The sequence below is a fragment of the Halichoeres trimaculatus genome, unplaced genomic scaffold (genome assembly GCF_033239565.1).
Source record: "Halichoeres trimaculatus isolate MK-OKI-2021-1 unplaced genomic scaffold, fHalTri1.1 fHalTri1_scaffold_9, whole genome shotgun sequence".
NCBI lineage: Eukaryota > Metazoa > Chordata > Actinopteri > Labriformes > Labridae > Halichoeres > Halichoeres trimaculatus.
The window spans coordinates 13,164,682-13,188,266 of NW_027437188.1; the positions used below are offsets into that span (position 1 = coordinate 13,164,682).

At 43.1% G+C, this 23,585-nt stretch overlaps 1 protein-coding gene across 1 annotated transcript; it reads left to right on the plus strand.

Annotated features, from left to right (window-relative positions):
• The first annotated feature begins 4,343 nt into the window (after positions 1-4,343).
• Positions 4,344-15,383, plus strand: gal3st2 (galactose-3-O-sulfotransferase 2). Its single transcript, XM_074679935.1, has 4 exons — positions 4,344-4,488; positions 10,994-11,098; positions 12,503-12,851; positions 14,092-15,383. The coding sequence occupies exons 1-4, from the start codon at positions 4,436-4,438 to the stop codon at positions 14,890-14,892; spliced, it is 1,308 nt and encodes a 435-aa protein (XP_074536036.1). The 5' UTR covers positions 4,344-4,435; the 3' UTR covers positions 14,893-15,383.
• Positions 15,384-23,585: the final 8,202 nt, after the last annotated feature.

A 23,585-nucleotide genomic window follows, 5' to 3' on the forward strand; every position in this document is an offset into this window, starting at 1 on the left:
TTACGTCTTTTCACAAAGGCGTCTTTATGAACGCCCTCAGACCTAAGTCAGGCCTACACACACACACACACACACACACACTGGCACACACTACAACAGTAGCACAGAGGACTTACAGACAGAGCAGGTTACAGATTATTCAGTCCGGCCTGGCACAGTAAAAACCTCTGAGACATGAAGTGGCCGCTCTGTGTGTGTGTGTGTGTGTGTGTGTGTGTGTGTATGTGTGTGTGTGTATAGATGATAACACTGTGACTGTTCAGTAAACTTCTCTATCAGACTGTTAAAATCTTGTTCTTCTTCCCCAGGCTGAATCTCAGCGTCTGAGTGAACCCCAGAAGAAACTGAACTCGTCTTTTATCTCTGCAGTGTCAGAAACACAAGACAAGACCAACACACTCAGTGTGATGGCTCAGTCCTGTAGATTTACTCAGGCTGGCCGATGATCATTTTTAACAATAAGAGCCAGATTTTTATGGAAAACAATATCAAGTGAAGATTTTGATTACTGTCACATAAACATCTTTAGGCTCATGCTTAAGACTCAACAAACCATCAGCAGACACATTCTGCTAGAGAGGAGGACAAGCCGTAAGGGGCAGATTACACCCCAATAGTTTTAGGATAAAACGCAAAGGTATTGTTGTGTTTCAGCCTCTCGTTTACACTGAAATGATGTTTTGGCCAACCTTTGAAACTTCTGAAAACGGCCTCTAGGGTGGAATTTGTCTGAAACGCTGCAGCCACGGCAAGCCAGAGTTTTCAGTGGAAATGCTGACACCATGCTCTGCTTTGCCCGTTACACTTTCAGTGTGACAACCTAAACTGCTATGTGCAAACAACAGCAACAGGAACAACCACAGACTACCATGCTGTGCTTTTGCTGCTCAATACGCTGAGTGCCTTTCAATGAAATCTGAGTCTGTTGCACCTCTTCTGGATACTAGGGGGCACATTTAATATACACACCATGTGATCAGCCCACTTCTAGATCACCAGAGGGCTACCAAAAGACTCCTTTGTCTATTGTCAACTTCAGCACAGGTACGCATACTACACATTTTCATTCCCTCAGTGTTTCTCTGTAAATGCAAATTTTTTCACTGCAATGTTTAGAATTTTGGTTGAAACACTTTTTTTTTAAAAGGGCCTAAGGGGCTATTGACACGACAATGGTTTTAGGGTGAAATGCAAAAGTTTTGTTGCGAAAAATTTGGAAAACGGCCTCCAGAGTGGGATTTTTCTGAAACACTCCAAGGGCTCCATCCTGCTCCTTCACTTTTCTCTGTCTGTTTTATCCATCATGCTGAAAGTGTAGTCTAAAGATCGCCTCTACCATCAGTTTGTCACTATGTTATTAGCGCAGCATTATTGTGGTTCAGGTTCACAGTGCATGTAAATATCACAGTCTCACAAGTATTACGATGTCTGCTAAAACTACAGTGTTTTTAACTGCTGATTCACCATGTAAAGCCGAGCTGCTCCGCAGAGCAGAGTCCCTGCATCCAGCATCTGAGGGAGGATACTCGGCTCTTGGTGGGTGTATCCCTCGATGGCAGTTGTGTGACTAACTGACATCACAGAGGAGGAGCTGCTTTATTAGATTACTCCAATAAAAAGAAAGGTACCACGTGTCGTCACAACGGTCAAGCGGTAATGACCTTTTTTCAGAGGTATCACATCTCTTTCGAGGATATCAGAGAAGTTCAATATCTCATTTTTTGAAAATTCAGGGGGTGAAACGTCTTGTTTTCAAATCTATTATTTAATATGAAAGTATTAAATCAAGGATCAGCATGATGTGTCCCCTTTCAGTTTGGACTGTCTTCGGTGTGTTTCTGTTCATGAAGCTGATTTCATGTCTTCTATTCGTCCTTTGCAGAAGGTGTCTCCTTGACTCCTGTCCGTGTGAATGAATGTGTGTATTTACTGGGCCCTCTCCTTTACATCCCAAAATGCTAAAGCGCACTGAAAAAAAAATCTGCATTTATGCGGAAACGCTAAGGGACTGAAATTGCTGTCGTAAGCATGCCAGGCCTGTAGGTGGCGCAATAACTGTCTATTCCAGAAACGGCTTTTGGTTTTGGGGAATGGGAAGTGCAGAAGTGTAGCAACAGATGCACGTGTTGTTGAAGGACGGTCAGCAGATTCCGCAAAATGAGCAGCACACAACGGTGTGTCGGCAGTGTTTCAGAAAAAAACCAAAATGCAACAATACTTTTGGGTTGCACCCTAAAACTGCCATTTTACAAACAGCCCCTCAGTGTGTTTACCCTGTAAGGGCAGTCTGGAGCATAGAGAACATAGTTCAGCTCCTACAAAGGAACAATGAATGGTTATAAATGGCTATAAACAAACCTTCAAAGTACAGATTCCTCTCTCATTACTTTAAGCTAACAATGCTAACCAACACGTTCAAAGCAGCTTATACATAACCTCCCCTTCCTCCTCCTCCTCCTCCTCTTTGTCCTCCATGATGATTAGACTGTGATACAGCTGCTGACACTAACACTAGAAAACTGTAAAGCTCAGCCTTAGAGGTTTATAATAACTGGATCCTCCAGGGGGGATACGTCTGGATCAACATCGTTTAACTCAAGTGTAAATAAAAGAAGAAGAAGATATTTTTCTTTTTAAAATACAAAGCTACAAGACGACGCTGTTCGTACATGAAACACTTTTTATTACACAGCTCATTAGCATCCTTTAAAAACTGTGTTAGAATTTTAGCACTAAGTGCTAACTGTACAAAGTGTGTCTGTAGTCTGATCTGTCAGGGTGAGAAAGACACAAAGTACACTTATGAGGTCAAATATAAGATATTTAATAAATCAAAGCCAAAGGTCTGGGTCCAGATGTACTATTGTAGGCTTCTTAACTCACAAGTCTTCTCTAGATGCAGTCAGAAAGCTAAGCTGACTCCGGGCTGAAGCTAGATTTATTTTACTTCCTGCAGTTAAAGAGTGTGATTTCAGAAGATGAGTCTGCAGAGACTAACTTTAACCACAGACGACCCCGCAGAGATTCATCCACACTCAAAATCACAGACAACTGAAATTTATAGTCTGACCACAGCATTTCACCCAAACAGCAAAATTTATGAGCTCTAAAACAGCAGCCAGCTGATTTTACAGCTGTTTGTGTTGGCTGAGGGTCCACAGAGTGTCTGCTGCTGCTGCAGGAAAACTACAACCTCCATCATCCTGAGACCAAAGCAGAAAGAGAACTACAACCTCTATCATCTCTGTCCAGTCAGAACAGACCAAACAGATTGTGAACCATAACTAAAGCTTAAATAATGTCTGTTGTTAATGAAAAAGAGAAATAAAAAGGGGAGACTGGGTATGGTTGTGGCATGGGGAGAGTTGTAACACCACCAATTCTACCAATCAGGGATAAGATAGGAGTCATATGATCATTTCAACATTTATCCATTTCCACCCTGATCGCACATGGTGATTATCAGGGCTGATAAACTGATTTTGAGGTAAGAAAGATTTTTTGTTTTGATTGAGACTATTTTTTGTGTAGTATGTAAGAATATTTAGCTTATGTATGCATGCTGTCATTAACAATACTTTACAGATGTATTAAGTTGTTTTGATGAGACAGATAGCACAGATAGCATCCATCAAGTACTTATAGTATTTCAGATGAAACCATTTGGCTTATATCAGAATAAACTGTAGTTACTTAGGCTAACTGTGGTGCATTTTTCCCACGCTAATGTCAATCCACTATGTCAATACAGCTAGCTAAACACTGGCTAACAGGGGTGGGGTGGGTTGTAACACATCTTTAAAAAGTGTTTCTTCCTCTTATGGACAACTAAGAACATTTTCTGGATTATAATAATGTTACATAACGCCTCATTAGTGGAAAAGAAAGACTGACTAAGGTGTGTCTGCAGATGTTTTTTTTAAAAACACACAGTGTTTTTTTGTCTAATTGTTACAACCTTCCCCAGTAGTGGGGATGGTTGTAACAAAGGACCATTATGTATTTGACATCACCTGGGGAGGTCAATTTATTCTGTGATGTTCTTGCAGAGGTTTGAATTAGTGCCATTTGTAGTCAACAAATGTGGGTACTTTGAAGGTGCTGAAGCAAAAAGTGTTACAACCATACCCGGTCTCCCCTACTTGATGACCCGACCCAGAGTCAAAGTAACTTTTCATCCCAAGAGTTTGTTGTTACACAGACTCCAACATGTGTTAAAGTGCAAATAAATAAATAAAAAACAACTTAGAAGAGCCAGTGACTAAACTAAACATCCACTCCCTGTTCTTACAGCTATACGCTCTCTCCCTCTCTGGATCACCCGACTCCTCTGGAGAGAGACAGACAGAGACAGAGGCAGACAGGGAGAGCTGGTCGGAGGACGCAGACGTAGGACGGGTCTCGGTTTAACTGGGTTATTCCGGGGGTTTTGGAGATGCTGTCCCCTCAGAAGAGACTGATGGAAGATCAGTCCGCCTGCTCGGTACCGTAAGTCCTCTCCGGTTCTCTCTGCTCGGCTCGGTTCAGTCTTTTCGTGGAATTAAAGGTGTCGGGTGTCTCGGGGTCTTGGCGTGTCTCGGTGAAGTTGTAGACTGGTCTCAGACCTGAAACTTCATTTTTGAAGTCTGCACAAGCTCAGACCGTGAGGTTTTTAAGTTCAGAAACTCTCGGGAGAAAATGAGTCACCGAGCTGGTTTTGGTCCATACTGAATTTATCTAAAGAGAGAGAAGCTTTATGAATATCCAAATGTTAAACTATACAGAGTTTTAAATACACAAAACTTCAGTTCAAAAAAGATTAAATATAAAACAGTTTGAATGCACACTCTAAGAAATTATTGGGGTGAGTAAGTAAAGCTTAAAATCAAGAACTTTTTCTGCACAAGAAATCAAGCTCGTTACATAAACACAGTGTAGGCCTAATTAATCGATAACTTATTTTAATAAGTTGGTCTAAGCGAAAATAAAGGAAACGGTCCTGTCTAAATAATACACTGATTGAACGGATGTTTCTGTATTGATTTAAGATAGAAGTGTATTAAGTTATTACAGCTTAAAAACTTTTAAGTTTCCTTTAAAAGCTAATTACACGCCCGGCTGTCATGCCCTGGCACGTTTGGCTGTCAAATTAGTGACGGAGTTCTTCTAATTGAACTTAATTATTTGAACCAGTTCAGGAAAATGATTCATTCAAAAGATTCTTTCGTTCAGTACCTGCGCAGCTCTGCCTGTATAGTTTTAGTTGGTTTAGTTTAGTTATGCTACTTTGTCGGACTGAGGATGGCAAATGAGCTGAGAACTCAGAGAGATATGCAATAACAATCAATCTTTTTTCCTGACCATTCTGTTTACTTCTATCAGTACATAAATGACTCACTGTTGGTGAGCCATTAGCACATTTTTAAAATGTCGACCAACAATATTGTCAATAGTTTTTACCTGGCCATTTTTTTTAATTCTTTATATTTTCATATATATATATATATATATATATATATATATATATATATATATATATATATATATATATATATATATATATATATATATATTAATAGAACACCCGATTGTATATGTGTTTTATTTAAACCTACAATATGAAAAACAGTTGATGAAAGTAAATCATGTGTAAGTCTCTAAAATACATTCACTGAGTCTCGGTACCCTGAAGTCAGTCATTAAGTGTGTGATTGGTACCAAAACTCCCGGTTAGGTCGCACAAAGCTGCTCCAGCCTTAAACAATTCTTTCACCGTTCACTGGGTCAGTGACTTAAATGTACTGAGTGAGAGCTCCTCCCCCTGAGTCAGTGAGTAATTCATGTCAAAACTCGCATTCATTTCGTTCACGTATCACGGAGTCTTAAACCTTGATATAAATGTTTATCTATAAAAAGTTTGATCAAATGATTAATATGTGACAGAAAAGCTGCTTTAAGTGGACTCATACACTCCTAACTTTAACCCAGGTTCCAGGTTTTTGTCCAAAGAGCTTTCGTTTATCTGAGAATAGTTGGAACATTTAAACCACAAACAGATCTAATTTTTTAATCACTGAAATGATCATAGAGTTAATCTTATTCCACACAAGGCGCAGATGGCCTAGCCGTCCCTCGAGCGGGTGGCTCGAACCCAGCCTGTGGCCAGTTTCCTGTATGTTACTCCCCACTCTCTGCCCTTTTTTTCACCTCTTCCACTGTCCTCCCCTATCTCATTAAAGGCATGAAAAGGCCTAAAATTAATTTAAAGATGCTATGAGGATGATCTGTTTTAATTGGAAAGTGCTCCAAACATGTCTGTAATGTGTAACGTTAGTGAATCCTGGTTAGCTAGTTAGCCTTTAGCTCGGGGTGTTTCATTCTCCTTTTTATCTTTCTTCTGCTGTTCTGTCCTTTTCCTGTCTGACAGTTAGGCTCCAGTGTGCACCATCACTACAAAATTAATCACAGAAATTGTTTTTTTGCAGAGAAAAACACAGATCTCTGTGCTTTTTTTCTTCCTGCTACTAAACTTCGTCAGCTGGCATGGTGTCCTCATAGGGACCTAGCCTAAATCAATCTGGTCCCTGGAAGCTAAGATGTAGCAATTAAAAATAACCTGTAACCAGCAATATTGGCGCTGATAATCTCATTTTAAAGTGTGGATTATGATCAGGCATATATCTAGAGGGGAAACTTTTTCAGATCACTTTAAAACTCCTCACAGCCCCTTTATAAAAATGTATTCTACACGTGAAGCTTTTAAAAATGAACTAAAGCTTTAGTCAAACACAGTGAAGCTTGCAGTCTGAGGAGTCAGAGAGAAACCTGTCGTCTCTGGATCTTTTCAGGTTTAAATGGCTCTGCACTGATGAGACAGGAAATGACTTTATAATGAACAGCATTAAGAACAACAGGGAGGATGGGTGTCAGAAGGAATGGACTCAAATCTGGACAATAAATGAACAGACTCAGGTGTAACCCTGCAGGTACCCTCTCTCTTTCTGAACTCTGACTTATTTGTTCCTCTGTCAGTCTGTCTGTCCGTCTGTCTTGTCAGTGTTATCAGTGTTCAGTAAAATGAGACTCACAGCGTCCCCTGCTCCTGCTTTAGGACTGATTTCCCCTGATACACGCTCCACATCTTTACTGGATCAGGTCACTTCCTGTGAACTGAAGGAAGTCATAGAGTGTGTCAGCACAGATCAGACTCAGAGTGCGGTTTGAATATGATGATCAGACTCTGATGAACTCGAGCCGTGGACAGACAGAAATCAGACAGGAACCCTCACAGATCTCTGCCAGGCTGCAGCAGAGAAACACAACCTGATCGGAGTCAGGTTTCAGTCTGCAGATGGAGCTGAAACCTGACTCTGAGGATGTGGGTCAGGGTTTATCTGAAGGCCAGGGTCAGACTCAGACCTCCATTAGACTGCAGGAGCTCCCTCTGAGTGTGTTTGTGTTGGTGCATCTCCTCCCACTGAGATCACTGTCCAAGTATTGGGACAAACATCCTTCTGGAGCTGAGCATACGGATATGACGGTCTCTGTCTGTGTGCAGAAACGGGCTCTGTGGTTTGTGGTATTTACTCAGATATCAGTCTTTCTATCCAGAGCTGACATGATGCTGGAGCTCCATGCTGTCAGAGTTTGAACAGGTCACAGATGAGGGCTTTGGTCTGAGCTGCTGAAACACTTCCTGCAGAGAAGTTTCACAATAAAAGCCTTATTACTACGAGGTTATGAGCACTTTGAGGTTGTTAGATTAGGTCAGAGTAATATTCTCCTCCAGTTCCTCCTACATCTTCTCCTCCTCCTACAATTGCTCTTCCTCCTCTTCCTTATCTTCCCTCCCCTCTTCCTCTAATCCCTCCTCCTTTTCCACCTCCACCTTTTGCCACCTCCTCCTCTTCCCTGTCCTTGTCCTAGTCCTCCTTCTCCTCTTTTTCCATCTTTCTGTCTGTTATCAGGTCTTTTACATAGAGTTGTATTTGAATCTTTGATAACATTTAGCTCCACAGTCAATGTTTTGAATTCATCACTGGCTATGTTTGCATGCAGTCATTCAGGTTTAGGTCAACACAATGTTTTCTGGAACATTCGGAATAACCAGTTTACATACGTGAGCAAACAGGGTTATTCCTGTTTAGATGGTATACCGAGCAAAATGGCAACTCAGGACAATATCTTGTTGCACAAAAAACGTGATGATGCCTTGCACGTCATCTCTACTTCGTCTTGCTGTATCCATAGCAACAACAACAGCAGCAGTATGGCAGACTTCCTGCACTCAAAAGACAGAGATTCCTTCTTCCTTCCTTACGGTGGGGATATCGGGATAGGCATAAACATGACTAAATATTTGGGTTAGAAAAAGAGTTCCCAAGAGTGTTTTGTGGGTTTCCAAAAACCGGGATGTAAGCATATTCTGTTTTTTCAAAAGGGTTGTTGGTGTTAACATGGCCCTTGCGCAACTGGGTTATTGCTAGTATTCAGAATATGAAAGGGTTAATGACTACATGTAAACGCACTGATTGACCTACCATCAGATCTGATAATTGTATCCATCCTCCCCTAGCCTAAGTAGCCTCCTGTGAGCGTGTGTGTGTTTCTGTGACCTGGCTGTGAGGACTCACCAGAGGCTTGAAAGCACACATCGATCTGCTCTCAGCCCGCTCTGCTGCTGCACGCTGAGCTGCAGGCAAAGACAGGCCCCGGATTCTCCTCAAACGCACACAGACAGCTACCTCTGAGCCCACACAGGGGGGGTCAGAGGTCGTGTGAGAGCAGAGGAGGCTCCAGATGTGTGTGTAGCTCGGGGACAACTCTGGTCCTTTATTAATCGCTGGTTTCTACACAAAAGCTCTGACCTTTGACCTCCCTGATCCAGCCTGAAGCAGAGTCCCACTGCAGAGTCTTTATGATACGTGGAGAGTTACTCAGTGTTCTGTGATTTTACAGGCAGTGAAAATAATCTGTAAGGAAAATTAAGACGATGATCTGATGCACGAGATTAGCCTGATAAAGAGCTCAGCAGGAGAGCAGAGGGACCAACAGATCCATGAGCAGCTTCAGGTGTTTATTCTTCAGCTTAAAGAAGCTCAGAGGACCATCAGAAACCAGTCTCCAGGTGTTCATTGACTCTGGTGCTTATTTTTAAGATGGAAAATCGTTCCATCATTCTTTGATATATTGTTTCAGACAGAGGCTGCTGAGTTTCTTGAAGACTCGAGACGGTGAAACAGAGCTACAGAGAGTTCATTGCCTCGGCTCTGCCATGCCTGCACATGGAGATGCTGTCAGAGTCTCTGCTTCGACTGGAATGCTTCACATCCAAAATACCTGCGCTGCTTCAGAGTGATGAATGGCAGAGCCTTAAAGCATCAGCTGGAGCTGATTAATTCCTGAGTCAAAGATCAAATTTATTATACAAGGTTCAAAGAAATTTCCAAATGAATCAAATTAGCTTCTAATATTTAAACAAACTAGACTCATTTTTACTTTAGAGGCTGCCTGAAAATGTGTGTATGTGTGTGTGTGTGTGTGTGTGTGTGTGTGTGTGTGTAAAACAGAGGACTCCTTTTTACACATAAAGGCCAGCCACCAAGGGGTGATCTGCTGCCCTCTTGTCCTTTATTAAGGCCCTGTTGACACGGCAACATTTCATCTGAAAATGCTGAAACGCAATGAAAAAGAAATCTGCGTTTACACGGAAATGCCCAAGGGACTAAAAACGCTGTAGTTAGCATGCCAGGCCTGTAGTTGGCGCTTTAACTGTTTTGTTCAGAAGCAGCTTCCGCTGAAGAAGAGTTGAGCCGATCATCTGGTGTATTGGGGAATACTAAGTGCAAAAGTGGAGTAGCAGATGCTCATTTTGTATGAAGACAGTCAGCAGACTAAGCAGCACAAGCCCAACACACTAGTTTGCAACGATCATACCATCGGTACTGTTGTCCTGTTGTATGCGCTTGTGCAAAGCAGAGTGTGACGTCATCGTTTTTACTGAAAACGCCGGCTTACTGTTTAGACGGCAACGGTGTTGGCAGTGTTTCAGAAAAATTTGGAGGCCGTTTTCAGAAGGTTGCATTTTAGGTCGGTTGGAACGCCGTTTCTGTGTAAATGTGAGGCTGAAACCCAACAAAACTTTCGCATTTCACCCTGAAACCATTGTCTTGTAAACGGCCCCTGAATCATACTGTCATCATGTCAGAACTGCTCTGGTGGAGTTTTACTGTCTTTACACACACACAAACACGCCTTCAGGGGCCCCGTTTCCACCAAGCAGTCTGGTTTAGATCAGTTCAGTTTTGGTTCGATTAAGCCTGGTCCTGTTTCCCTTTTCTACAGCCACCTGTGCCCCGTTTTGGTAGGCGGCTAAATAACAGGTTAAATAACAGTGTGACACCATAACAGCATGACACAGTGTACTGTGCTAATCCAACAAAGAAGAAAGGCGTGACACAACAAAACAAAGAGGGAAACATCCAGCAATTCGCCATCTGTGTGATTTCCGTGTGGCTCTTTGTTACAAAGCCAGTCAAACTTTGTTTCAGAGAAGGCTGTGTGCCTCCAGGAGAAATGCAGCCGCTGTTGCACGGAGGTTACGATTCTTTCAACCAATCTACAGACTGCAGTGTTGTAGCTCTGCCTCCCGAGATCAGGCCGGCTTAGTCAGGCACCCTAGTGGAAGGGTCCCAAAAAAGTAGGATAGCTCGTCTTGGTTATATGGGGGTCTGTCCCGGGATAAGTCAGTAGAAATGCTGTATATTGCGTGTTGTGCCGAGACAAACCAAACTGAACCATTGGTGGAAATGGGGCTATTGTGTCTGAGAAGACGCTCAGCAGCCCCCCTAGCTGACTAGTGCTGGAACTTTAAAATCCCCTTCACCCCCTCTTTTCTTGTGCCATCTGATCAGCCCTGAAGGAAAACCAGTCCTCTAATGTGTTTGTGTGTGTGTGTGTGTGTGTGTGTGTGTGTGTGTGTGTGTGTGTGTGTGTGTGTGAGACACCCCTGCAGGTGTGTGAAGGGATGGCTGTGCATCATGCGTCCTACAGTGTGGGCCTTACTCATCATCCTTATCGTCTGCATTGTCACCCAGGTCTTCGTCTCCCACCAGCCAGGGTAAAGACACACACACACACGCACACACACACACACACACACACACACACACACACACACACACACACGCACACACACACACACACAAACATACATCATGATGAGTGTTTATCTGAATACATCGAGCGCTCCGATTCATGTGAACATCATGTTTCTGGAGCTATTGCTCTCTGAGTATTCACACACACGGCCCAGATAAATGTCTACATCAGTAGTCAGAATAAGTTCTTATGATGTTTTGGATCCATCTCCATGAAGGATATAAAAATGATCCCAAAAAATCTTAAAAGAGTACCGTATTTTCCACACTAAAAGGCACACCTAAAAGCCTTCAGTTTTCTCAAAAGCTGACAGTGCGCCTTATAACCCGATGCGCCTTGCGGATCAATATTGATTAATCATGGCAACCGTAGTCAGGGGGCGTCACTGAAGTAATAGTGGTAAGAACTAGTAAAGAGGAATTCTGCTAAGTGCTACGGTTAGCTCACTGGCTGGCCTGGGCTTCTTCTCTTGTTTATTCTTAGAGCGATACAGCGCCCCCCAAAGGTCTGGCATGTGGACTGATCTCTGGAAACAGCTTTTGTGGACGGCAGAAACGGCTTCGTCTTTAGAGTGCACTTTTTTTGAAAACAGCACAGAAAATAGCCAGATAGAAAAATGTGCCGGTCCGTGTGGATGTAGCCTGAGTTTGACTGACTTATCTGACTGTTTTGTTGACATTCCCAGCTCCATCTAGTGGATGCATAACGCAACCCCAGCCACTACTATAGCTTCTACTCTATGCGCCTTATGATGTGGTGCGCCCTATATATGAAAACAGTTTTCAAATAGGCCATTCATTGAAGGTGGGCCTTATACTCGGAAGCGCCTTTTAGTGTGGAAAATACAGTAAGTGTTTTCATTCTGTCCCTCCTGTTCCTTTGTAGTTTCTTCACACAATTAACAGCTCAGAGAAATCCCTCACCATAAGTGGGCTAGGATGAAAATTTGGCCCTGGACTTTTTGGTCCAGACGGGCCCACTACAATCCATGCACAGATAGTATGCCAACTCTCGCTGTTGGTGTACATACAAATACACAAACCTTTACAACACCACTGTGGGAAAGGCGTGAGCAAGATTACATGACATTAAATGAGTCTGCATAATCAGAACTTTGACTAGTTGGCTGAAGTATGGAAAACAAAGAGTACAATGAAATGGAAAAATGGACACACACTTAAAAATTTGTTTTAGATTGAAATGTGCAGCTCATCTTAATGCATAGACAATACATCTGCATAAAATGTGTGCAGATGTTTTATTGTAACAAAAGTTGATCAATTTTTTTTATCACTTTAAACTGCTTTTTGTGAAAGTGTTGAAAAGACAGTAATCCACAATGCTTTTCTTTCCCGTCTTTAAGTTTCTCTGCACCGCCTTTACTTTACTGGTACTCGCCCAGTACCGGGACGAGTTCACCTGCAGATCTTCAGACCCCTGCTTCATCTAGCCTGTTAAGGGCTGAAACAACATGCAGCCCCAAGACTCACCTGGTGTTCCTGAAGACTCATAAAACAGCCAGCAGCACCATCCTGAACATCCTGTACCGCTATGGAGAGAGCCGCGGCCTGACCTTCGCTTTACCTGCGAAGGGACACATGCAGCTGTTCTACCCATACTTCTTTGCTGAGCACTTTGTGGAAGGCGTAAAGAGCCAGGACGTGAAGGAGTTCCACATCATGTGCAGCCACATGAGGTTCGCTAAGTCCGCGGTGAGCTTCACGCTTTAAAGAGCATGGGGGGAGGGGTGTCCTGACCAAGGTGTCAGAGATAAACTGAACCAATCAAACACAAAGTGAATGTTGAAACTCCAACTCACATCAACAGATATGGTCTGAGAGGAAGAGTGTGATAGAGTTAACTCACGGTTACGTTACAGCTAACTCCAGCTGACTAGCTGCTGCTTGCTGGTGGGGACTAACTTTGGCTGTGGATCGACCCTCTGATCCAGGTCTGCCTTAGTTCTGCTCCGTCTCTTTGGACGGGAAGCTGTTTAATCTGAACCCAGCGTTTGTGAGTTCATGTTCTTTGGTTTCAGTCTGACATTAAAGCAGCTGGTCACTGCCGTCCCTCCTCACTGCAGGTTTAAGAGTATAAAACAGATTGTGTCTGAATAGAATAGAATAGAGGAGAACAAAATAGAATTTTATTGTCATTGTAACAAGTACAACGAAATTGAAGTCACAGCAGCAATCAAGAAAACAAAAGAAAGAAAGTGTATAGAAAGTGCAAAAAGGTCCATAAGAAAAAAAATGAGGACAGCTTGTCCATCATTGTCCAGTTCAGCCTCCACCTCCACAGGGTCCAGGACTGAGCTTCTTCAGTCATGCTCCATCTCTGTCTCCTGGATCCTGTCTGCTCACAGCAGGTGAAGCTCTTCCAACGTGGTGTTGGTGTGTGATGTTAGCTCTGTTAGCCATGTTTGTGAAAAGCATGATGCTACTCTGCCCTCTGGCATTCCCTCTGTTGCAGGGTTAGCACAGCTAGCTCGTCCATCTTATTCGAGATAGATCTTATGTTCCCAATAACGATGGATGGAAGGACAGGTCCATGTCGTCACTTCTTAGCTCACACCTGAGAACCAGCATGTCGTCCCCACCTCCTTCTCCTCACCTTGTGGGAAGACATCAGGCCTTACACCAGTTAGCATTGACATGCTACAGGCTGCTAACAGCTGAGTTCACATGTAAACAATGCAGCCATGGTTACATGTAGGATCTCCAGACAAACACAGGAGAAAAAGTAGTAAAATATCACTGAAGACACAAAAATTTGGGTGTCCATGACCAACAAATGAGCCATACAAAGTAATGATCCACTCTAAATACAAAAAAAATAGAATAGAATAGAAAATATATTAAACAGATTGTGTCTGATGGTATGAATGAAGAGTGTGACCATCCCTCCCGGTGTCCCCTCTCTGTCTCTGTGTCCATCTGTGTCCTGTGACAGGTGGCTAAAGTCATGCCTGAAGACACCTTCTACTTTTCCATCCTGAGACATCCTCTGGCCATGATGGAGTCCATCTACTCGTATTATAAGAGCATCCCAGTCTTCAGGAAGACCCTCAGCCTGGACAGCTTTCTGGACCAGAACCTCAGGAACCAGTCGTCCCCTGTGTCCAGGAACAACTATGCTCATAACATACTGGCCTTTGACTTCGGCTTGGAGAACAACGCAACTGCTGACTCCGATGACCTGGAGGACAGGGCGAGCGCGGCCATCACAGCCATTGAACGAGACTTCCAGCTGATCCTGATCTCCGAGTACTTTGACGAGTCCATGATCCTGCTCAGACATGCTCTCTGCTGGTCTCTGGAGGATGTGGTTTACTTTAAGCTCAACAGTCGCTCTGATGGATCTCGTGAGCCAGTTCTGCCCTCCACCGCAGAGAAGATCCTGAGGTGGAACGCTCTGGACTGGAGGATCTACCAACACTTTAACTCCACCTTCTGGCAGAAGGTGGACCGTCTGATGGGCGAGGAGCAGATGAAAGAGGAGGTCAGTGCTCTCAGAGAGCTACAGGCTAAGCTAGCTAATATCTGCCTGAAGGACGACGGGGCGGTCCACCCGTCAAAAATCGAAGATGCTCAGATACGGCCGTATCAGAGCGGGAAAGCTGTGATCCAGGGCTACAACCTGAACCCCCTGACAGACCCTCAGACCAGGGACAAATGTGTGAGACTTGTAACTCCAGAGCTGCAGTACACAAAGCTTCTGTACGACAAACAGTTTCCAGGTTTCCACAACTAAAGACCAGTGGCTGGTGGGAGAACTGATAGGGCACCTGAGGACTTCTTTTTTCCTTGTTTTAGATTTTTTTTCTGGGCTTTTTCTGCATTTAAGTGGGTAGCAGGATAGTGGACAGAGCAGGAAACAGGGTGAGAGTGGGCAGTGACATGTGGGAAAGAGGCCACAGGCTGGAAGTAACCCCGGACCACCTGCGCGAGGGCGAACCTCATGGAGCGCAACTTAAACCACTAGGCCTCTTTGCTCCGGGACACCTGAGGACTTCTGACCTCAGGAACCACAGAGCTGGTTCTCTGGTCCACCTGGGGTTGAACTCTAAATGGTCTCAGTCTAAGCTTTATTTTCTGTGACTCAGACAGTTTAATGAGTCCTTACTGACGCTTCATGCTGTAAACTCTTTATTCCCTCTGCTGGTGGCAGCGATATCTTTTCTGTGGAAAGAGCACTTTGCCCAATAACCTCTCGATTATTCAGATCTGAATAAAGAGTGATACCCTCACCTGATCCATTTTGTTGCCTCTATCAGGGGAGTTTAACTCTGGATGATTTAAATTAAAACTTTTGTGATGTTCAAAGGGAGATCAGGGTTTGAAAGTGTGAGGTTCTGTCATGGTTTGAGAGCAGAATCAAAAGAAGAGACCACTACAAGGGTCTGTTAAGAAAAACAAGTCAAAGAACATCTGAAGTCTAAAGTCCAACAAAAACATCAACAAACTAAATACACAAGAGGGGATAGGAAGAAAACACACACACACACACACACACACACACACACACACACACACACACACACACACACTAAAGAATAAACCCAGGTGAAACTTGTGAGGTGCCATGAAAGAGGAGGGAAACGGGGAGCAAGAACTACTTGATATAACAGGAGCCACTGCAGACTGAGCATGGAAACACACACACACACACACACACACACACACACACACACACACACACACACACACACACACACACACACACACACACACACACAAGGGATACCCCAACACATATCATAGATCACAAATAAAAAACAAGAAAAACAAACAAACAAAAAATAGCAACACGAGGAAACAAGCTGAGTACAGACAGATAAAGAAATTCTAGAAAAACACACAGAGCCTCTCAGTCTGTCTGTCTCAGTGTGCGCTATATCCACAAATTTTTAAGCTCTCAATTTCTTTGTCAGAATATTCATTTATTCCAACACATTCCTTAAAGAGACTGTAAGGAGTTTCTAAGTGATCTTACAAAAGTCTCCCTTCTAGATATATGCCTGTTCGTTACCCACACTTTAAAGGTGCCAATATTACAGGTGTCTGGGTGTGCCCGCTTCTCGCCCAATCACAGCTGGGATAGGCTCCAGCCACCTGCGACCCTGAACAGGATAAGCGGTTCACAAAATGAATGAATGAATGAATGAACGAATGTTGCAGTTTCTCTTCTTTGTTAAAAACACAGATGGCTGCTGGTACAAAGCTGTTTTAGTGGCGTCTGGTTTTACAAGCAGGTACCATTAACCTCTGACCTAATGGGAGCAGCTGAAACTCACCATTAAGAGTGTGGGAGTCATCTCTCACTTCCCAATCTGAAACTTGAGAGTCTATCAATAAAATGAAGAGTGAGGTTATGTTAGCTCTGCTTGGTAGATGACTGGCAGGACATAGCTAATCAGGATTTACTAACGTTACACATTACAGACATGTCTCAGGGCACTGAGCTGCCAGCTGTGCTAAATATAGACAGATATTAAACTACATAATTTACCACGTTAGCCTACGCCTATGTCAGTGCACTGGACTACCGATAGCGCTGAATTTAGCCTGCTAACGCAACGTTCGCTTGTTGACACGTCTCAAACTGTTGCGCTACGCTACTGTACTGATAAATACCTTACCTTGGCTCGTTGTATTCGGTAAAGAGTTGTCTTGAACAAACACAGTTGAATCACAGTACCTTGCCATGACTGCCAAACGCGGGATGTCATTCATGTCGATGCAATTGTCAAGTGCAATGCTAAAGACCGTAGCATCTTTTAATCCAACTGTTTGCTGATCCGGGACATTTTCAGCCATCTCATCGATACTTCGCTGAACACTTCTAGCTGACGTGGGTATGTCTTTTTATCCGTGACTTGATTGTTTCTTTATTTGGCAAGTTTCCAAAAAGAGCATCCGAGCACTGAGAAAAGCCTCTTTAATAAATTCGCCATCCGTGAATGGCTTCCCATGCTTTGCAATACAATGCGCAATGCGAAAGCTTGCTTCTGTCCCGTGGTTTTTAGCAGTCGCAAAAACTTTGAGGGAGCTAGCTTGTTTGTCATACCTGGACACGGCGTGTTTAATTGATTCTTCTTGATCTGCTTGGTCTTTGGAAGAGTTCTCGTGCTTTGTCTCAAAATGCCGTTCAACACTTGAAGTTCGGCATAAAACATTCTCACCACATAGAGTGCACACAGCACGGTTCTTTAAAAATACGAAACCAAAATCTTGTGTCCATGAAGGCTGGAATCCTCTTTTTTAAGCCTTCTTAGCTGCTGGCATTGCCATTGCTACATATCGGTGGGTAGCAGTGGGAATGTCACATTCTCAGAGACTTGCCCAGTGTAGGAGCTGTCACTCAAACTCAAGAAATCAGGCCACACATTAAGTTGGTATTATCACAACACTGAGCGGTGCCAGTGTTCATGTTATGGCGTGCCACCCGTGGCACGCATGCCAAAGGTTGCCGACCCCTGATCTAAACACTAAGTGAAGTAAAAGATACTCCAGTCTAATCTCAGTCTGAGTGCACCTAGTGAATGAACCATAGCAGAAGATTGCCCTCCTGTGTCATCAAGCTGTCATTACACTGAATACTGCTGGGTCATGAGGTTTGTTAGTAAGAAAGGTTTCTGGGCATTAGAACAGATCATGGAAGGCAAAGAGCATGACCCAGGGTCTTTTAGTCTTCCACAAAATCCTGTGTATGGTTTCACCCTTTTAAAAAGAGACGGAGGAGGAAACAGGTTAACATCTCCCTGTTCAGACGAACATCAGCTCTTTGTTTAAGATGTTCCTCTCTGAAACTGTCTCCATGCTGGACTGTTGCAAAGATTGGCCTCCTTAAATCCAGATCCATCCTCCTCTTCTCCATCACTTTATCAGAAACCATCTCACAAGGTTCAGCGTCACGACAGCATGCCTTGGCCTAATGATTGGACTGAAGGAGGGAGCACAGCTGATACAAAAGCCTGCCATAAAATAGGATGCATTACCAGGTTTGTATGTGTAATGCAGTTTTGTCAGTTGGCCACACTCCAAGTTAAAGCATGTGAGCACAGCAGGATGAAGTTATGTGACCAGTCAGAACCAAGCAGATAGGACGAATTTACCGTAAGCATCAGTCCGCTGCACACCTCCAACCCACAGCATGAGCTAATGACCAAAGAAACAGTCTGTGACGTAAAGAGACGTGGACACAGCAGGAGAAATGCAGTAAGAACAGTTTACAGCCAAAAAAAAAAAAAAAACAGCATTTGTGCTCAAATCAAGAGACTCCTCCCTGAGTCCTCTGACTCTGGCTCCTTTCTTAATCTAAAAACTAACTAAACACAAATATCTAATTGTTAAGATTAAAAAACGAAACCCGGAGTTTCTCAGCGCTTGTGAAATATTGTAGTTATATACATTTAGAGTAACAGCTTTTTGAAATTCACTCTCTTTATTCATTCATTCATTCTCTCTCTAACTCTTAAAGGCAAACTAAATAAAACGAAAACACTGACAACAACTGACAGCATTTTAACTTTATGCACAAGCCTTTTCTTGAGAGACTGCTCCGAACTTCTTACCTGGGTCCATGAGGTCCCTAGAAGCATCCCTAGTGGGTTTTTTCAGAACCTGGTTTCAGGTCCAACTTTCAGAAAAATGCTGTTTTTTGCGAGCTATTTTTTAGGGAAAATTAGGCCCTTTTTTTAGCCTCTCACCAAATGGGCCATAACTCCACAAAACATAGCTTGAGGGCTCCGAAACTTATGGGATGTGTCCGTGAGGTTCCTAGGAGCGTCCCCAGTGGGTATTCTCAGAACTGGGTTTTGGGTCTGTCTGTCAGATAAACACAGTTTTTTGTGGGCTATTTTTCGGGGGGAATTTGGCCTGTTTTTAGCCTTTCACCGAATCAAATCAAATCAAATCAACTTTTATTTATAAAGCACTTTTCATACATTAAAAATGTAGCACAAAGTGCTTTACATGATTATAGGGCAGCCTTTGCCCATTTCCACCCCCCAACCCACAACCCCACAAAACACACACACACACACACACACACACACACACACACACACACAAGGTTAATGTAACCGAGGAATATGTGGCTGAGAGCAGAGGAGCCAGGTCAGGAAATGCACTCAGGAGGTCATCTGCACCAGGCGCTGCTAATGGCTCAAAGGTCAGGACACCTTCACTCAGGCACCCACCAAGCTACAGGTCCGTGTGGGCCCACAGCAGCGAAGCACTGCTGCAACCCCCCCTGACCAAGACAATGGTCACCACTAGATATAAGTATCCCAGCCAGAGCCAATCACAGCCCCTGGTGCTGAGGGCCCCCTGCAGAGGAAACACTGGACATAGGAGATAATAAACATAAATACAAACCATAAAACTATAACATAGGATGTAAAGACATAAAACTACATTAACGAAGAAATTAAATAGATATAAAAAGAGCTAAAGATAAAAATTAAATAGTTAATTGACTAAATAAATAGATAATATGAATAGTTAAATCTATTAAACCATAAAATGAAATAAACTAAATAAATAACTAAATAGATATCTAAATGAATAAATACAATAAAATATTAGTTAAAAGCTAAGTGAAATAAGTGAGTCTTGAGTCTGCTTTTAAAAATATGAACATTCTCTGCAGCCCTCAGGTCCTCCGGCAGGCTATTCCACAGACGGGGGGCATAATGCTGGAACGATGCCTCACCGAAAGTTCGAGTTCTAGCTTTGGGTATTACCAAAAGGCCAGTGCCAGAGGATCTCAGGGTCCGTGAGGGTTCATATGGTAAAAGCAGTTCTGAAAGAAAAGAAGGCCCAAGACCTTTAAGACATTTAAAAACCATTAAAAGAACCGTAAAATCAATCCTAAGACACACAGGAAGCCAATGCAGCAATTTTAAAAACGGTGTAATATGTGCCCGCCTCCTGGTCTTCGTCAGCACACGTGCTGCTGAGTTTTGTAAAAGTTGCAGACATGACGTTTTTTTTTCGGAACACCAGAAAGGACCGTAACTTCACAAAACATAGCCTGAGGGCTCTAAACTTCTTCCCTGCGTGCATGAAGTCACTAGGAATGTCCCCAGTGTGTTTTCTCAGAACCGGGTTTCAGGTCCAACTTTCAGAAAAACTCTGTTTTTTGCGAGCTATTTTTTGGGGGGAAATTAGGCCTGTTTTTAGCCTTTCAACAAATGGCCAGTAACTCCACAAAACAGCCCGAGGGCTCTGAAACTTATGGGATGTGTCCATGAGGTCCCTAGGAGTGTCACCAGTGGGTTTTCTCAGAACCAGGTTTCAGGTCCAACTTTCGGAAAAACACAGTTTTTTGTGGGCTACTTTTGGGGGGAAATTAGGCCTGTTTTTAGCCTTTCACCAAATGGGACACGATGACAGGTAGAATTTTCAGCTCTGGTCGGTTGTTGAAGTTCCACAGTCTTACTCACCTATCCCGTAAACTGTCATAAGTCTGCGTTGCGTACCATCAAATGAAATAGCAGTGAGCCCCACTTGCTGGTCTGGTGAGATATTGAACTGAATGGCAGTCTTTCCTGTTGTTACATCCCAGACTGTAGCTGTGCCAGCTTGACAGACAGAGACCACCTGTGCAAAAATACTGTGGTATAGGGCACAACACTGGGGCCTTTTATGGGATGTTAGTAAACTATAGAATAAACTTGTTCCCTTTCCAAGTTTTTTTTTGACATTGGAGTTTGCCACAGCAAGCTCATTGTAACGTACGTTGTAACAGGCAGCTGTGATAGGTGCCATACCCACGGCCTTCAAATCTAAAATTTGTATACACTGCCAGGTAACTGGGGACCATACACGTGCCTTTTGTCCTCCGACAAACTGACAAGAACTTTTTCCAAGACGTTAAACATAATTCTGGTGACTGGTTTGGTGTGTCCTGTCAATGCTTCTTCACAAAACTTTGGATTGTTTGGTTGCCACACCCGTAGTGAGCCGTCCATACAACCAGTCACCAGATGTTCATAAGGAGGCATGTATTCAACACAGGTGAAATGCTCTTTATACTTGAGGCTCTTGAAGGTTGTCTTCCAGTGCCTGACTTTGAGTGCCTGGGACAGTGACTTAGGGGCTGTTCACACGACAACGGTTTTAGGGTAAAACACAAAAGTTTTGTTGCGTTTCAGCCTCGCATGTACATGGAAATGGCGCTTCAGCCGACCTAAAACACAAACTTTTGGAAACGGCCTCCAGAGTGGAATTTTTCTGAAACGCTCCCGACACTGTTGCTGTGTAATCAGTAAACTAGCGTTTTCAGTGGAAACACTGAAGCCACACAACAGGACAACAGTACCATTGGTACAAATGTTGCCAACTACCGTGTTGTGCTTGTGCTGCTCAATCTGCTGAATCTGCTGACTGTCTTTCAACAAAATGTGCATCTGTTGCTCCACTTTTTAACTTAGTATTTCCCAGTACACCAGATGACCAGCTCAACTCTACTTCGGTGGAGACCTTCCAAAAGTGGCTTCTGGACAAGACAGTTATAGCACCATCTACAGGCCTGGCATGCTTACAGCAGCGTTTTCAGTCCATCAGCGTTTCCATGTGAACGCAGTTTTTTTTTTTTTTTTACTGCGTTTTAGTGTTTTAAGATAGAACGTTGTCGTGTACACGGGGCCTTAGAGCGTGCGCTTGTAGGTAACTGGCACCGTGTCTCAGGTTGAGACTGGGACACCTGAACAAAGAACCATCTCCTTGGCTGAACAACCGCAGACAGCATGGGCGTCAAGCAACGGAAAAAAGCGAATCTAGCTTTATATGTCGTCAAAGACGCGGACTCTAGTACAACGAAAATGTAGATAAAATCATCAGAAGAGCAGAGAGCACAGTCTTGGTGTCAATAGACCAGTAGGTCATGCATTTGATCATGTTTTCCTCAGACAACAAACTCTGATAGATCTCATACCTTGAAGGGTATTGTTCCTGTCTGTAGAAAATAAGCTCTCTTTCATTAGTACAGACAGCTATATGGGACAGCTCTGGTATGTATCCATATCATTACGCATTTTTTCTTCTTGGGTGAGTAAAGAAGTTCTTCTTTTTCTATGTATACCATTGGTATTGTCTGAGGTTCATCAAATGAGTCTGTCCGGGCTTTAAAGACGCGATGCCATCCGAGCTCATGGTAAGATACTTTCTCTTATTGTTTCTGTTTCAGCCTGTTTGAAAACATTTTCAGACCTTGATGTTTTCGAAAGGACAGAAGAGTATTGTCAGGATATTCTTGTGATGCTTCACATCAACAGTCTCAAAGTGTTTTGTGAAGACTAACTGATCAAATCTCCGGCTCATTTTTTTTTTTTTTTTTAGTGTAGAAATGTTAACAGCTCCTCCAGATCCACGGTTGAGTTGCAGTTGGTATCAATCTGCATATGGAGGGCAACCAGCTCTTGTTTCGTTGCCTCTGGATATAAATCCTGCATTGTCTCACAGAATTCATCAACATCCGAACCTCCACTTCCATCTTCATCTGCCATTTTAAACAACTCGACAACCCGAGGTATGTCCTCCGCTGTAAACATGTCCTTTTTCCTTAGGCTCATCTTGAATCTTTTGACACCTGGGATGACTAAACCCAATAATCAAAAAGTAAAGCAGCTAAACTTAGCTCTGCTCTTCTCTGACTACTCTCAGTATACTAGTCTAATGTAGAATCCTCTCCACAGCTCCATGTCCCTTTATCAGTTCTAAAAATCCATTACATCAGAGGCACAGAGGGCTGTTGTATTTTTTTCTCTTTCATTATTAACATGCATTGAAGTTATGAGCATTTTATTATTCACTGCTGTAAGTATTCTAATTTCTGCATATTCTGACCCTCAGTCATCCTTGTACTTGGCTTCACTCACCACCTCTTTGCATCTTATGAGTACAAAAGGAGTCAGTATTAGAAACTAGACAACTTCCACGGAAATTGTGAGAGGGGCTCGGGCAGCTGCTCCCGGGCTTTTTGCATTCATGAAATAGTTCAGAAACACCGATGTCACCGAACCTTGTTTTGGACTGACGTTGCTGCTTAACCTTTTTACATTTCTGATCGAACAGGTATCAAATTACCTCATGCACAATGAAGTTATGACAATTTGTTCGAGAAAGCTGCAACCTGTCATCAGCAGCCTCTCTCACTCTAGCTGAAGAAGTTCCGCACTGTAGGAGCTGAGGTTTCACAGCAAAATCTGAAAAGTTTGTGTTGCTTAAACAGTAAAATCTCAAAAACTGCAATAGATAACAAAAGAGTAAAGTCATACCCATAGAGCTGAAAGATCAGTGAATATTATAAAGCAAAATTGGTGTGTGTAAGTGGAAGTATGCCAAAGTCTTAGCATCTCAAAGTTAGTGGAAATTTTGGGAAGAGAGAGAAAAAGCCCTAGGTTCCCTTTCATTCCTTATGAGAGATTTTTTTGCCAT